This window comes from Gavia stellata, chromosome 7 (genome assembly GCF_030936135.1).
Source record: "Gavia stellata isolate bGavSte3 chromosome 7, bGavSte3.hap2, whole genome shotgun sequence".
Lineage (NCBI taxonomy): Eukaryota > Metazoa > Chordata > Aves > Gaviiformes > Gaviidae > Gavia > Gavia stellata.
Window position 1 is genome coordinate 18,272,089 of NC_082600.1, and position 13,266 is coordinate 18,285,354.

The 13,266-nt window shown below is 39.9% G+C and overlaps 1 protein-coding gene across 3 annotated transcripts in view; it reads right to left on the reverse strand.

Annotated features, from left to right (window-relative positions):
• Positions 1-13,266, reverse strand: part of UNC79 (unc-79 homolog, NALCN channel complex subunit) — a 114,471-nt gene that overhangs the window by 23,165 nt on the left and 78,040 nt on the right. For all 3 annotated transcript variants that reach the window (XM_059819495.1, XM_059819494.1, XM_059819496.1), the window contains 6 exons: positions 12,634-12,672; positions 11,562-11,674; positions 11,390-11,475; positions 8,649-8,822; positions 6,770-6,838; positions 6,048-6,158 (listed from right to left, as the gene is read on the reverse strand). In XM_059819495.1, the coding sequence (XP_059675478.1) occupies positions 6,048-6,158; positions 6,770-6,838; positions 8,649-8,822; positions 11,390-11,475; positions 11,562-11,674; positions 12,634-12,672 (592 nt within the window). The remainder of the gene's footprint in view (positions 1-6,047; positions 6,159-6,769; positions 6,839-8,648; positions 8,823-11,389; positions 11,476-11,561; positions 11,675-12,633; positions 12,673-13,266) is intronic.

Here is a 13,266-nt window from a genome sequence, read left to right on the forward strand (position 1 = left end):
ATAAAAAAAGTTACAAAAGTGTACTGGGTTCTCCTGTCTTACAAAAAAGCAGATATCATTCATCATTTATATAATTCTGCAGGCTTGATTGAGCAGACATCAATGAGGGTGATTCTCCTTTGACGCTGTATCAGACACTATATCCAAGATTTTAATATTTCAGACATGAAATATAGATAGATTTTATAAAACTGTTATAAAGCCCAGGCATGCAACGTAGCTTTTACTAAGTAGTTCCATATAAAGGAAAAAGGGGAAAGCAGTAAGGACTGACACAGGTGAACAAAACTGGCAATAGTATTTAGCATTATTCTTTCATTAAACCTGCCCAAAATGGTCTACATTTTACCATACTCTTTTTCTGTTGTCATTCCCCTTAAAATAAAGGTGCCTGCACTAAGGCTGCTTGGACATCTATTTTCATTCATTAGACTAGCAGTACTTTTCCACTTACACAATAAAAAACATATTGGCTATGGCTGCTACAACAGAAACATTTTAAAACATAGGGGAAAATCAGCCAATGAAGATTAGAACACAGGAGCCTAAGAATAGAGCTGTAGAGCTGACACGGCAAGGAGGTTCAAGAGATAAGATGAGCCTGTTATACATCTTACTTTGACATTCTCTGACTTTAGATGGTGAGATAAAAATGTGGAACATATCTATAATCTGCTACTGACCACAGCAACTCAAGAATTTTGATCAGCAGGAAGACTTACACTGAGTTGTCTTTCAAATGACCATTAGAGATTAAATAACGTTGTCTAATAAAGAGAGCATATCCAAAGTGTGCTTAAGATTTAAAGCTTAGTATCTTCCATTTTCACAGAATCACAGAATCACTAAGGTTAGAAAAGACCTGTAAGATCATCAAGTCCAACCATCAACCCAACACCACCATGCCCACTAAAGAAATTCTGTACATCTTATGCACTTGCCTGCTGAATTCAGTTAAAAAAGTGTGGAACGTTTTACTCAGTCAGGGCCTCAGTTCCTCTGTAAAATGAGATAATGATGTTTGCCTCTTCCTCAGAGAAGTTTTGTGAGGTTTAGTTAGTAAGGGTCAGTTTGAAGGCCACCTCCAGCTGCACACAGTAGGAAGTGCAGCTAGAAGGGAAGGAGTTGGAGGAGATTAATAGTTTGAAGTGAGAGTGAGCACTGGTTGCAGCAAACAAGAAGCCAGTCACCAGCATTCCTCCTCAGAAAGCTGATGTCACCCCACTGTATCTGTGTAGCATACTGCCAAACAAAGCTTACAGCTACAGTGCATGCCTCCCTGTCGTGGTTTAACCCCAGCCAGCAACTAAGCACCACACAGCCGCTTGCTCACTCCCACCCCCAGTGCGATGCAGGGAAGAGAACTGGAAGGGTAAAAGTGAGAGAACTCATGGGTTGAGATAAGAACAGTTTAATAATTGAAATAAAATAAAATAAAATAAAATAATAATAATGATGATAAAAAATTGTAACAAAAAGGAAAATAACAAAGAGAGAAATAAAACCCAAGAAAGACAAGTGATGCAAGTGAAAACAATTGCTCACCAGCGTTTGACCAATGCCCAGCCAATCCCCGAGCAGCAGCCCCCCGGCCAACCTTCCCCCTAGTTTTATTGCTGAGCATGATGCCATACAGTATGGCATATTCCCTTGGTCAGTTGGGGTCAGCTGTCCCGGCTGTATCTCCTCCCAACATTTTGTGCACCCCCAGCCTACTTGCTTGGCGGGGTGTTGTGAGGAGCAGAAAAAGCCTTGACTCTGTGTAAGCACTGCTCAGCAGTAACTACAACATTCCTGTATTATCAACACTGTTTCCAGCACAGATCCAAAACACAGCCCCATACTGGCTACTATGAAGAAAATTAACTCTACCCAAGCCAAAACCACCACACTCCCACAGCACCCACATACCTTTTAATGAAAACAGATTTTAAGTATCAGCCCCTGATTTGGGACAAGGTGCCAAAACAACAGAATGGTATGTCTTTCATGAACATTAGGATGCCAGTCTAGGACTCAAGAGACCTTACTTCAAGCTCCTAGTTTGATCTTCGATTACATGCAGTGTGCAGACAGGCAGCACATTTAGCTGATGGAATGGGCCCCAAACTGCGGTGGTCCTTGTCTGACTACATTGCTGCAGTCCAGGCAGCTAAACTTATAGGAATCTAACACTCCAAAATCAATTAAAAAAGAAAATCATTCCCTTATGGAAGCAGCAAACACTGGATCAGTTCAGCTGTATTATGAAACCATTATTGAGGGGACAAGTACTCAAAAGTCACACATCCCACATGCATGAGTGGTGCTCTGGTAAGAATAATACAATATAAAAATATCCAGGAGAGGTCAGACCAGAACAAATGTCCTCAGTATCTTATATCCAACGAGGCCATAAGCAGATGCAAAAGGAAGAATAAAAACAAGGCAAGCATGTATAATTCCACTACTACTTTCCTAGCCACCAACTATTTTCAGCTCAGGGAAATTCTGAGCTCAGTGTGGTTTCTGTATAATTCATAACTCTCAGTGGATTTCTCTTCCACGTTTGTGTCCATTGATCTCTTGGACCCATGTCAACTTTTAGCACCCACAGTATTTGGCAAGGAGTCACACACTGTTGAAGAACTACTTCCCTTTACTTGCTTTGACGCTGGTTCCTACAAACTTCGTATGTTCTTGTTCTTGTACTGGGAAGGCATGAAATCACCCATCCCTGCCTGGGTCACTTGTGACCTTACACACCTCTCTCATGTTCCCATCAGTTGTTGTTTTTTCAGATTGAAAAGCCCTAATGTAATTGCTCTGTATGTGGAATTTATCCCACTGTTTGATCGTTCTTCTTACCATTATCTGAACTTTCTCTGATTCTACTACATTCTGATCAGGAATGGGGAACCAGAATGGTGCACAATACTCAAGCTGCAGATAGACCCTGATTACTTGCTAGAATTCACCAGCAAGAGTGACCCTTCCCACCATCATATGCCTTCAGTCTTGAGACACATACATAATGCAGTGCCATGCTCAGACAGTTGACAATTACATCCCCCAAAACACTGGACAGAAGTTTCTATCAGTAACCCAGTACGGTAGCCTGCACATACTGGAAAAGAAGAGAGGTAAAATTCTTTCAAAAGCATTCAGCTATTTTACAGACCTATGCTACACAGGATATAATTGGGCCATAATAAATTGCTTTGTCAGAACACTGGGAAGGAAGCATAGGCTTAATGAATCCCAGCTTTCCTTGGCTCTGAGGATAATACAACAGTGAGCTACCTCTTTCTCAAAGTCTCCTATCTCACAGTCTAAATTCTTAATGTTTGTTAAACACATGCAGTGCAGAGAGATGAAGCAAAATCAAGCAACATGTTTTTTGACATCTGACCTCTTGCTTCCTGCACTGTAAATCAGGAGTGATGACACTGAAGTCAATAGCCCAGAGTACCCTTCTTATCAAAGTCTACTTATTCCTGTCATTCTGAGGGTGATAAATATATTGGTTTATACATACTTTAAGAACTCTATATTCTGCAACAGAGCTGTAAATGAGTATTAGCTTCATGAGAATAATGCCATGGGGAGTCACATGTGTAAACCTGGTACCAAAGAGTCAAGAATACAACCCCTTTAGCCTCTATTCAGCCAAATTAACCCTCTAGAATGTCTATGCATCCCTATAAAAAAATGCCTTGCAACCTTCAAACTGTGACTTGCCAGAGGTCTACATATAGAACGTGAAACTACTGAAGTTTGTTTCTAGCAGTATCTCAGGACCCAACTTAGTAATAAGAATAGTAAATTTGGTTCTTTAATGGAGTGGTATGCTATGCTCCAAATAAGCCAGTATAAAGCAAAACTCTTTATTTTACCTCTGTTGCTACTACAGTAATTACAAATACTGAAGATCAGCCACTGCAAGATTCTTTAAAAAAATTCAATAGCAAAATCATGTCATGTCCAACTCAGTGGCATTGTGCATTTACTTAATAAGGGTCAACAGAATGCTAGCAAAAGGCTAAGTTTAGGTTCAAGCTTCTGCAGCTGTAAGAGATAAGAAAGCCAAAAAGTGTCCATTTAGGATCTTAAGATACTTGAAAGGAAAACTAAAGATAAGAAGATTACAATCCATAGAAGACACACTACTCTCAACTGAGAGTTCCAACAGCACTGAAAAAAATCAAATTCCTGACCTGGAACAGAAACTGAGATAAGGAAATATCAGATTGACGTGAGTCTTCAGGAATCCACTTCTATGTAGTACTCTATCACAAACAACACTCTTACTTGGCTATAATGATTTCCACTGTAGACAAACACAGACATCACAAGTGGGGTTTTTTTGTCTAACAGCAGTCATTAATTTGATATTTCTAATGCAAAACCATGGTAAGCTTTCAGAAATAACAAAGATAATGTAGTGTGGAGTTCCATTAAATTAAGCATTTTGTGGCTATAAATTGCAGGAGACCATTCACTAATGATTCCATCTCTGGGTCACCAGGTTGCGTTAAACTAAATCAAGAAGGGATTTTACCAAGCGCTATAATCCAAGCTTCCTGTGTGCAATTAAGTACTTTTAATATATTAACAGACATTTAACCAGGAAACATGCAAGAAAAGCATGGGATTTTTTAATACGATGGTTTTAATAAAATTTTCTTGAAATAACTGAAACTGCGGAGCATGAGGAGAGTGAAACATTTCCTGTATTTCACAATTGGCTTTAGCAGGCATACATGAAATAGTCTTATCAGACCACAAATGCAAGAGGAATGTCTTTGCTTCAGTTTTAAATGGGGCTTTTTTTGTTTCAATGAAAAAACCCCACTGTTGGACTTTAAGTTAACATTTTTCTCACTTTGCCTTGCCCAAAGTCTTAACTGCGGATCTAACTGGACAGTCTCTTTTGTATTCAGGATTTTTTTCTTTCATAAACTCTTCTCTTTCAAATGAGACAAAAAAGGTAGTATTTTCTTGCTGTAATTAAACATAATGTTAGTTTTTATTTAATGCTTCAAACCATTACCTCTGGTAAAAGTTTTTCTTATTTTCTTGTGGTGCAGTTTTTCTGAGAGAGTGTCATTTATCATTTCTTCTTCACTGTTTGTCCAGTGATATTTTAAGTCTTATCAAGACTGAAGCAACGCGTGTTCCAGTTGTACATTATCAATATAGAAAGTCATGTAGCTACTTATGAGAGAACGTTTCCTGAGGATTAATTACTGTTTTGACAAATGTATCAAGGATGGAAAACTGTGCACTTAGTGGCTGAAGCAACATTTTTGCTCAGTACCTTAACAAACTACATAATGGAGCATATAGGGCCTTAGTAAAAGGTTTGATTGGTTTTTGTGGATTTTGTTGTTGTTCAACTTCTCACCAATAGCTACAAAAATGAACTTGAGTAATAACTGAGTGTTATTTGTACACCATAGCTTTCATTCAGGAATCTTAAAAACTTTTAAAGGTGCACACGTACTGTTCTCTTTTCTACACAGCTTATAGCCATGCAAGCCCAAGTGAGATACCTAATACTGAATGAAACAGGATCTGAGCTGAGAAGCTCCTAACTTGGAGTCTTCCACTTTACTTAGCTCTCTGTTGCCTCCCCTCACAGCTGTGCTCTCAAAAGGCACTACCAGGAATATTTAAGTTTCTACTGCACGAGGTATGTGGCTAAACTTGTGCACTAGGAGAGATACAACTGTACAGACGTTTTAAGTCCTGCATGAATACCAGATACCATATCTACAAGAGAAAAAAATTTCCAAGTCATGAAATCACACCAAAATACTTTTCTGAGCAATGTTTTTGGCAGGTTGCCTTTATCTGTGTCTATACTGTGAATGTGAAACTCAGTATTATTGAAGGCACTGAATCATGATCACTACTTCATTAGCCAAACTACATTAAAACTGTTGACAGGTCTGAAACTTGACACTGATTTCATCTTTACTTACAAACATACTACCTGAGGGAAGTAGGACTTTGTCTGTCCTATTTTCAGTTGTCCCTAAAGGAAGGTAGAGACTCATTGTTACCTTAGTGAAGGCTCGGTAGCACAAACCACACAGTTCCACCAGGTAAGCCAGAGTGAAGACAGCATTCTGAATTACAAAGCTTAGTAATTTTGAAAAAGGCTCCAGAAGACTCTGCAATGACATGATTTAGAGAAATCAATAACTGGTTGCTCAGCAAAACAAAAAGCATTCCAAATGAAATGCCTGAATGGAACAGGATTATTTTTAGCTCAGAGGCTATCTTGCTGGGATTTACACTGTTTCGGTCAAATGGCTATTCTATCTAGCATTTGGCTTCATGCTTGTATGACAAATTAGAAGCAAAAAATTAGAAAATAGCTTCACCTCTGACACAGTGCTTATGAGCCAGAAAAGATTCTGTAGTGTTCATGCAGGAAAACCTTATTGATCTCAGTGGAATTGTACTGCAGAACTTCTAAGGAAGTTCATTACTACCTTTTTTCTTTTTTTTTTTAAAGAAAAAAAAGAGGAGGAGAAAAAAAAAAAGAGAACATCAAATCTTTAAGGAGATATATATTCACACCCACACAGGAATGTAATCCCAACCCACACTTTACTGTAACCTAGATTCCAAAGCTCTTATCATTCTCCAAAGAGTATTGGACTGCACAATTTTATGCTTATATATAATACTTTCCCTGTTAAGGGATAAAAACACATTCATAGAATAGTGCGGGCTGGCTAAATCTGAGGCAACAGACTTTTGTCTTCTCGGAACTTACCCTGGTGGCACTAGTGGTAGGTATCTTCAACAAGCAAATCATGATTCTTAAACTAGAATCTAAAGAACACTGTGAACATATTTGAAGGCAGGAAACAAAAACAAAAAAAAAAAAGAAAAAAACCAAAGTTAGTACCCTTCTGTGCACATGCCTTGCTTTTAGTGGTAGCAGCTATGAATAAGTTATAGGTGAAGTCTGAAAAATGATCCCTGATGATTGGTCTTTACTTATTTTGCCTAAACGGGCTTATTTCTGAACACACAATCATACCCCTTCAGTGGTAACATACCACAGCATGGGCCTCAAGATGAGAAAAATTCACTAAAGGGCTAGTTTAGAAAAGTTAACTTTACCCTTTTTATGACAAAAATTTGCTAGAAATATATTTCCACAGTAATAAAAATGGACTGGAGAAAAAAAAAAAGGGTGGGTTAGCAGGACATACGCACCATCTACCTCATGTTATATTTCTGTGGTTGCCCTGGGCCATGACATTTTCCCCCACACTCCAAAACAGGGCTGCAACTCACACCCCATAACATCAGAATGCGCCCTGGCAATAGCTGCTCCAGAGGCCCCTCTAAAGTTGTTCCTTATGGTGTAATTGATTTTCTTCTGCATAAATCACATGGGTTGCAGCAATGAATGTGACTCTTCAGGGTCTATCCATTGCCCTGCCTCATCCCTGCTGCAAACATCTAGAACAGCAAAGAGTCATTTATGACCTTAGCGGAAGGAACAGGAGATGGAAAGTTCAGGAGCAAGCAATTGTTTTACTTGTATCACTAATGATACCTCCCATGAATAAAAGGGAAATCAGAGTAAACACTCCATCTAAATGTTCTGTGAATGGCAGATATACAGTTGGAACTATTAAGATCCAATTCATTTCTTTTTATTTATTTCAATCAGACAAGATGCAACAGATTGGGATGGCTAGTACACAAAGGGAATGATTATTGCCTGTTTGGCTTAGTAAGTGCTGAAGGATAGTGACTCAATTTACCAAAACATAAACAGGTTTCAAGATCTGACTATTGTATAGTAGTGCCAAGGAATTTAATATCATTCATGTAATTTGGTGGTGACACCCAATTTAAAAGACAATGTTATAAGTCACAAAGTTAGATTTTGGATCCCTCAGCTTATACTGAGCAACACTGTTTTGCACAGAAGAAATTACCATTGGGCTCATTCATGCCATAGGAAATAAAGTCAGAATAAGGGCGTCAGAATCCCATGTTTGCTAGGAAGACTCAGAAAAGTTTTTACTGTGTTTACTGAAAAGCCATCTGGAAATGTACACACCAGGAGATAAGATCCCGCCATATGTCCTCTGAGCACTCAAAAATCAGAGCCCAGAGCTTCTAGATTTAGTTTCTGCAACTATATTCTGATTACAGCCAGAACTACAACCTGGGCAGCCAAACAGGCTAGGCTCAATTCCCAGTAGTCTCAGTTCTCTCTGCCTGTCTGACTATTGCGTACTTTTAGCAAATTAATTAGGTGGTGCTGCTCTTCTTGAGAGTTTTATTTTGATTTAACAGTTAAAACCAGACAGATTTTTATTGCCAAAATGCTGATTCTCTCAAATGCAGTACTCTAATCTGACAAAGAGAGGGAATAGAAAGCGTAGAGCAAAAAAGCCAACAAAGAGGTGATGAGTACTCTGGTCAGGGTTGTTATTGTTACCCACAGAAAATATAATTAAACGGATGGATCAGACACACAATAAATCCAGTCCTCTGGAAACATTAGTTGAATCATTAGAAAATATTCAGAACAACCCGCTCCGATTTCTCATCCACAGCTTTCCCACTGTTTTGGTACATCCTGACCAATGGCAGTATAGCTCGTTTCAGATGTCCATACATCATACCTTAAGTGGCAAAACACAAGGGAGTTTAGTAAGGAAGGTCTGAAACTGGTTACTAATTGTAGTCCAGAGGTTGCTGGGCGAATCCATCGGCAAGGCTTCCATAAAGGTAGCAATATTTTCCAAACAGCGTAGCATTGCACCCCCTGCTGGTAAACTCTTTTTGTTGTTTAAACCCTGGGAAACAAAACGAGAACTGTAAACAAAGGTACACATGCAGAAATGGTCCCTTAAACAGTATTTGGAAATGCTGAGGTTAACGTGTTCAGATCACATACTACTTACCTCTTCTATAATGCTAATGATAAAATGTTGTGCAGGGAATTTGAACTGTGTATGCGACAGTTAAGTCTAGTTCAGTTCCTAAAGTATTGACCAAAAGATTTTGAACCAAAATGTTATAAGCAAGTAAAAAAAAGCAGAAGTCGTAAAGTATTCACCAGTGGATTGCCCATGTTTTCCTTTGGACAGTTTTAAACAAGATATGTTCATTAACGTTCAGTAGACCATGTATGCATTTTTGGCTTGTGTACTAGGGTCAGGCCAGGAAAGACATAAGCACTTTTAAAGTGATGTCAAAATCTTTGTATGAAGCAACTGGCCTGGCTGAATGGGGGGCTTTTGCTGGGACTCAGGAAAAAAAGGAGAGTTTATCACCTTTGGAAGAAGGGGCAGGGAACTGAAGAAGAGTACAAGGATCTCGTTAGGCCATGCAGAGAGGGAATTAGAAAGGCAAAAGCCCAGCTAGAGCTCCATCTGGCCACGGTCGTAAGGGATAACAAAAAAATGTTTTTACAAATATATTAACAACAAAAATAGAGCCAAGGGGAATCTCCATCCTTTACTGGATGCAGAGGAGAACATTGTCACCAAGGATGAGGAAAAGGCTGAGGTACTCAATGCCTTCTTTGCCTCAGTCTTTAATAGCCAGACCAGGTATCCTCAGGGTATTCAGCTCCCTGAGCTGGAAGATAGGGACAGGGAGCAAAAAAAACCAGGACAACTAAGGGATCCAGCCCAGTCAGCACAGGTTTATGAAAGGCAGGTCCTGCCTGACTAACCTGATCTCCTTCTGTGACAAAGTGACCCACTTAGTGGATGAGGGAAAAGCTGTGGATGTTGTTTACCTACTTTAGTAAAGCCTTCAACACTGTCTCCCACAGTATTCTCCTGAAGAAACTGGCGGTTCGTGGCTTAGACAGGTGGGTAAAAAACTGGCTGAATGGCCAAGCCCAGAGAGTTGTGGCGAATGGACTTAAATTCAGTTGGTGGCCGGTCACAAGCGGAGTCCCCCAGGGCACAGTTTTGGGGCCGGTCTTGTTTAATATATTTATCGATGATCTGGATGAGGTGATTGAGTGCTCCCTCAGCAAGTTTGCAGATGACACCAAGTTGGGCGGGAGTGTTGATCTGCTTGAGGGTAGGAAGGCTCTGCAGAGGGATCTGGACAGGCTGGATCGATGGGCCGAGGCCAATTGTATGAAGTTCAACAAGGCCAAGTGCCGGGTCCTGCACTTGGGTCACAACAACCCCATGCAATGCCACAGGCTTGGGGAAGAGTGGCTGGAAAGCTGCCCCGCAGAAAAGGACCTGGGAGTGTTGATTGACAGCCAGCTGAATATGAGCCAGCAGTGTGCCCAGGTGGCCAAGAAGGCCAACGACATCCTGGCCTGTATCAGAAATAGTGTGGCCAGCAGGAGTAGGGAGGTGACCGTGCCCCTGTACTCGGCACTGGTGAGGTCACATCTGGAATACTGTGTTCAGTTTTGGGCCCCTCACTACAAGAAAGACATGGAGGTGCTGGAGCGTGTCCAGAGAAGGGCGACGAAGCTGGTGAGGGGTCTGGAGCATAAGTCTTATGAGGAACAGCTGAGGGAACTGGGGTTGTTCAGTCTGGAGAAGAGGAGGCTGAGGGGAGACCTTATCGCTCTCTACAATTACCTGAAAGGGGGTTGCAGAGAGGTGGGTGTTGGTCTCTTCTCACATGTAACTAGCGATAGAATGAGAGGAAATGGCTTCAAGTTGCGCCAGGGGAGATTTAGGCTGGATATTAGGAAAAATTTCTTTACTGAGAGAGGGGTGAAGCATTGCAACAGGCTGCCCAGGGAAGTGGTGGAGTCACCATCCCTGGAGGTGTTCAAGGAACATGTGGACGTGGCATTGCAGGACATGGTTTAGTGGGCATGGGGGTGTTGGGTTGATGGTTGGACTTGATGATCTTACAGGTCTTTTCCAACCTTAGTGATTCTGTGATTCTGAACTTCCATGTTCTTGCAAGAGCAGGATACATGCAAGTGACTAGCGCTAGTGAAAGGATAAAAGTTACAGTAGAAACAAGCCAAGTGAACAGAAGGCAGTCAGTGAAAGGCAGGCAATAAATCTTTGGACTACTTAGAAAAACCGCCAGTAGATACAGGGGAGAGGGAGAACTGAGATGTATGAGCAGAAATGTTCCTGAAAACCGGAAATAGTGCTGGGAAAGGGATGGCTCCACACCTACCAATGTGTAGGACAGCACCAGGAGCCGGTCTGAGAAAAATGAAAAAGAAAAGCTATCAGTGAGAGCAAAACCCAGAGGAAAATGGTGAGGACAGCCTAATCTGTCTTCCAGGGAGGACAAAACAAAAATTCACATTGCTTTTGGTGATGCAAGTTTGAACTCTTAATGAATGAGGAGAAATGATCCAATATGCCTGATAATGCTAATAAAACTAGCACCATAACAGAGGTGATTGCCAACATACCTCTAACAGCTGGCTCAGAGCAGCAATGGAACTCAGCTCACTGAAGTCCATAAGAGACGTGGCCAAGGTCCGTAAAAAACTTCCATCTGAAATTCGAATTACATTTTTACACTGACTGTCCATACAGAGGTAACTGAAAGCATCAGAAATGCACTCAGGTACCACACATTACCTTTAATATTGCTCTGGAAGAGCTGGGGGAAGATGCCGTTGGGAGCCAGCTGATGGAACACACAACGGAGGAACTGCTTGGCCACACCTGCAGCATTTCCAGGAATCATCATGCTGAAATGAAGGGAAGGAAAAGGAAGAAGAAAGAAATTGCATTGCACATGAAACAAAGCTGACTACATGGAGAAAATAAAGATGATCCTATTCTTTTTAATTATGGAATTGTTCAGTTATGAGTGAGACACTCAAAAGCAGAACTGTCCTGATCCCAAAAAACAGTTCAGCATGTTGATGTTATGACTTCAGCTAGACTATGCAGAGCTGAAAAAGTTATGTACACATACCTAAAGTATTTAAGTCTCAATAAATAGTTGCATTTTTCCTGATTCTCCACATAGTTTTATTTGTGAGTCATCTGCGTTTGAAATATAATCCTCCTCTCAGCTTCTGTATTTCAGTGATACAGTATGAGGTTCTTGGCTTTACCATAAAACACAGGAACAACAGGTAAACACACACATTATAACACTAATTTGCCTCTTGCAGTTTCCTTCAAGAGATGAAGTACTTCCTAATCACTCATAAAATAAATGGTTTCATTTAAAAAACTAAAGTATTATCTATTTACTTATAAACTGCACATCTTAACATTTTTTACAGGTTCTCAAAATTAATTTATCCTATTCAGCATCTGATTTACATAATGAGACATCACTACCAGGGGTTCTCCATGGCCAAGGATGAGTCACTTGATTGAATGTATGGAGATAGTTTATCAAGACAAATAATGAATACAGAACAAGCTAGAAGAAGCTGCACTGAAATTGTAGAAACCAGAAGGCATCTTTAAATTATGGCTGAATCTGAGTTTTTTCAAGTTCAATACATATGAATATGGGCTCCTTTTCATCTTCAGAACACAAGAGATACTTGAAACAAGTGGTAAAGAACAGGTTTTTCCTCTTACTCACAAACCCTAAATAAATTTTTAAAAAGTTAAATTTAGGGGCCAGGGAGGATGATATTTTAGATTAATTGTTTCGTTTTGGCCAAGGTATCCTTTGCTACCATACCTTTCTGCTTGATTAGAAAAACTGGTACTTGATGCCAACCTGCAATAAAAATAAAAAAAATAAGTGAAGCTCATATGCTTTTTTTGTGTTTCATTTTTAAGTAAGCCAAAAAAGTATCATTTTTTTAAATACTAAACAAGAATTTTAGAGAACATATAAAATGTCAGCAGAAAGGTCTTCTGCAGAGCACTTGAATTCAGTCAAATCATGTTTGCACGACATATAAACTCTATTCTGTCTTGCAGTCTCACGAATACTTAACAGCTCTAAAGATAATTCTACTTCCCTCCCTGTACTAGCATGAAGATAATGAAGTAAAGCTATTGCCTTACATGCACATCATGGATAAATACTAACCTAGAGGGATTTGGAGAAAAAAAAGTTTGTCAGATGCTCCTACTGACTGAATTGTTTCTGATTAACACAGCAACATAGACTAAGCCAAAATTCTCTACCTGGCAGTCTGAAGTGAGGCTTCTAGTTGCAGATTTTGGCACCTAAATAAATGGCCTAATTTCAGAAACACGAAGCACCTACAAGCTCTTAAAAAGTCAGATGAGAAATACTGGGTCGTCAAAAATCAGGTCATTTATTCTAGTACCTAAATATAGGCTTTGAAGCCAAATACAGGCA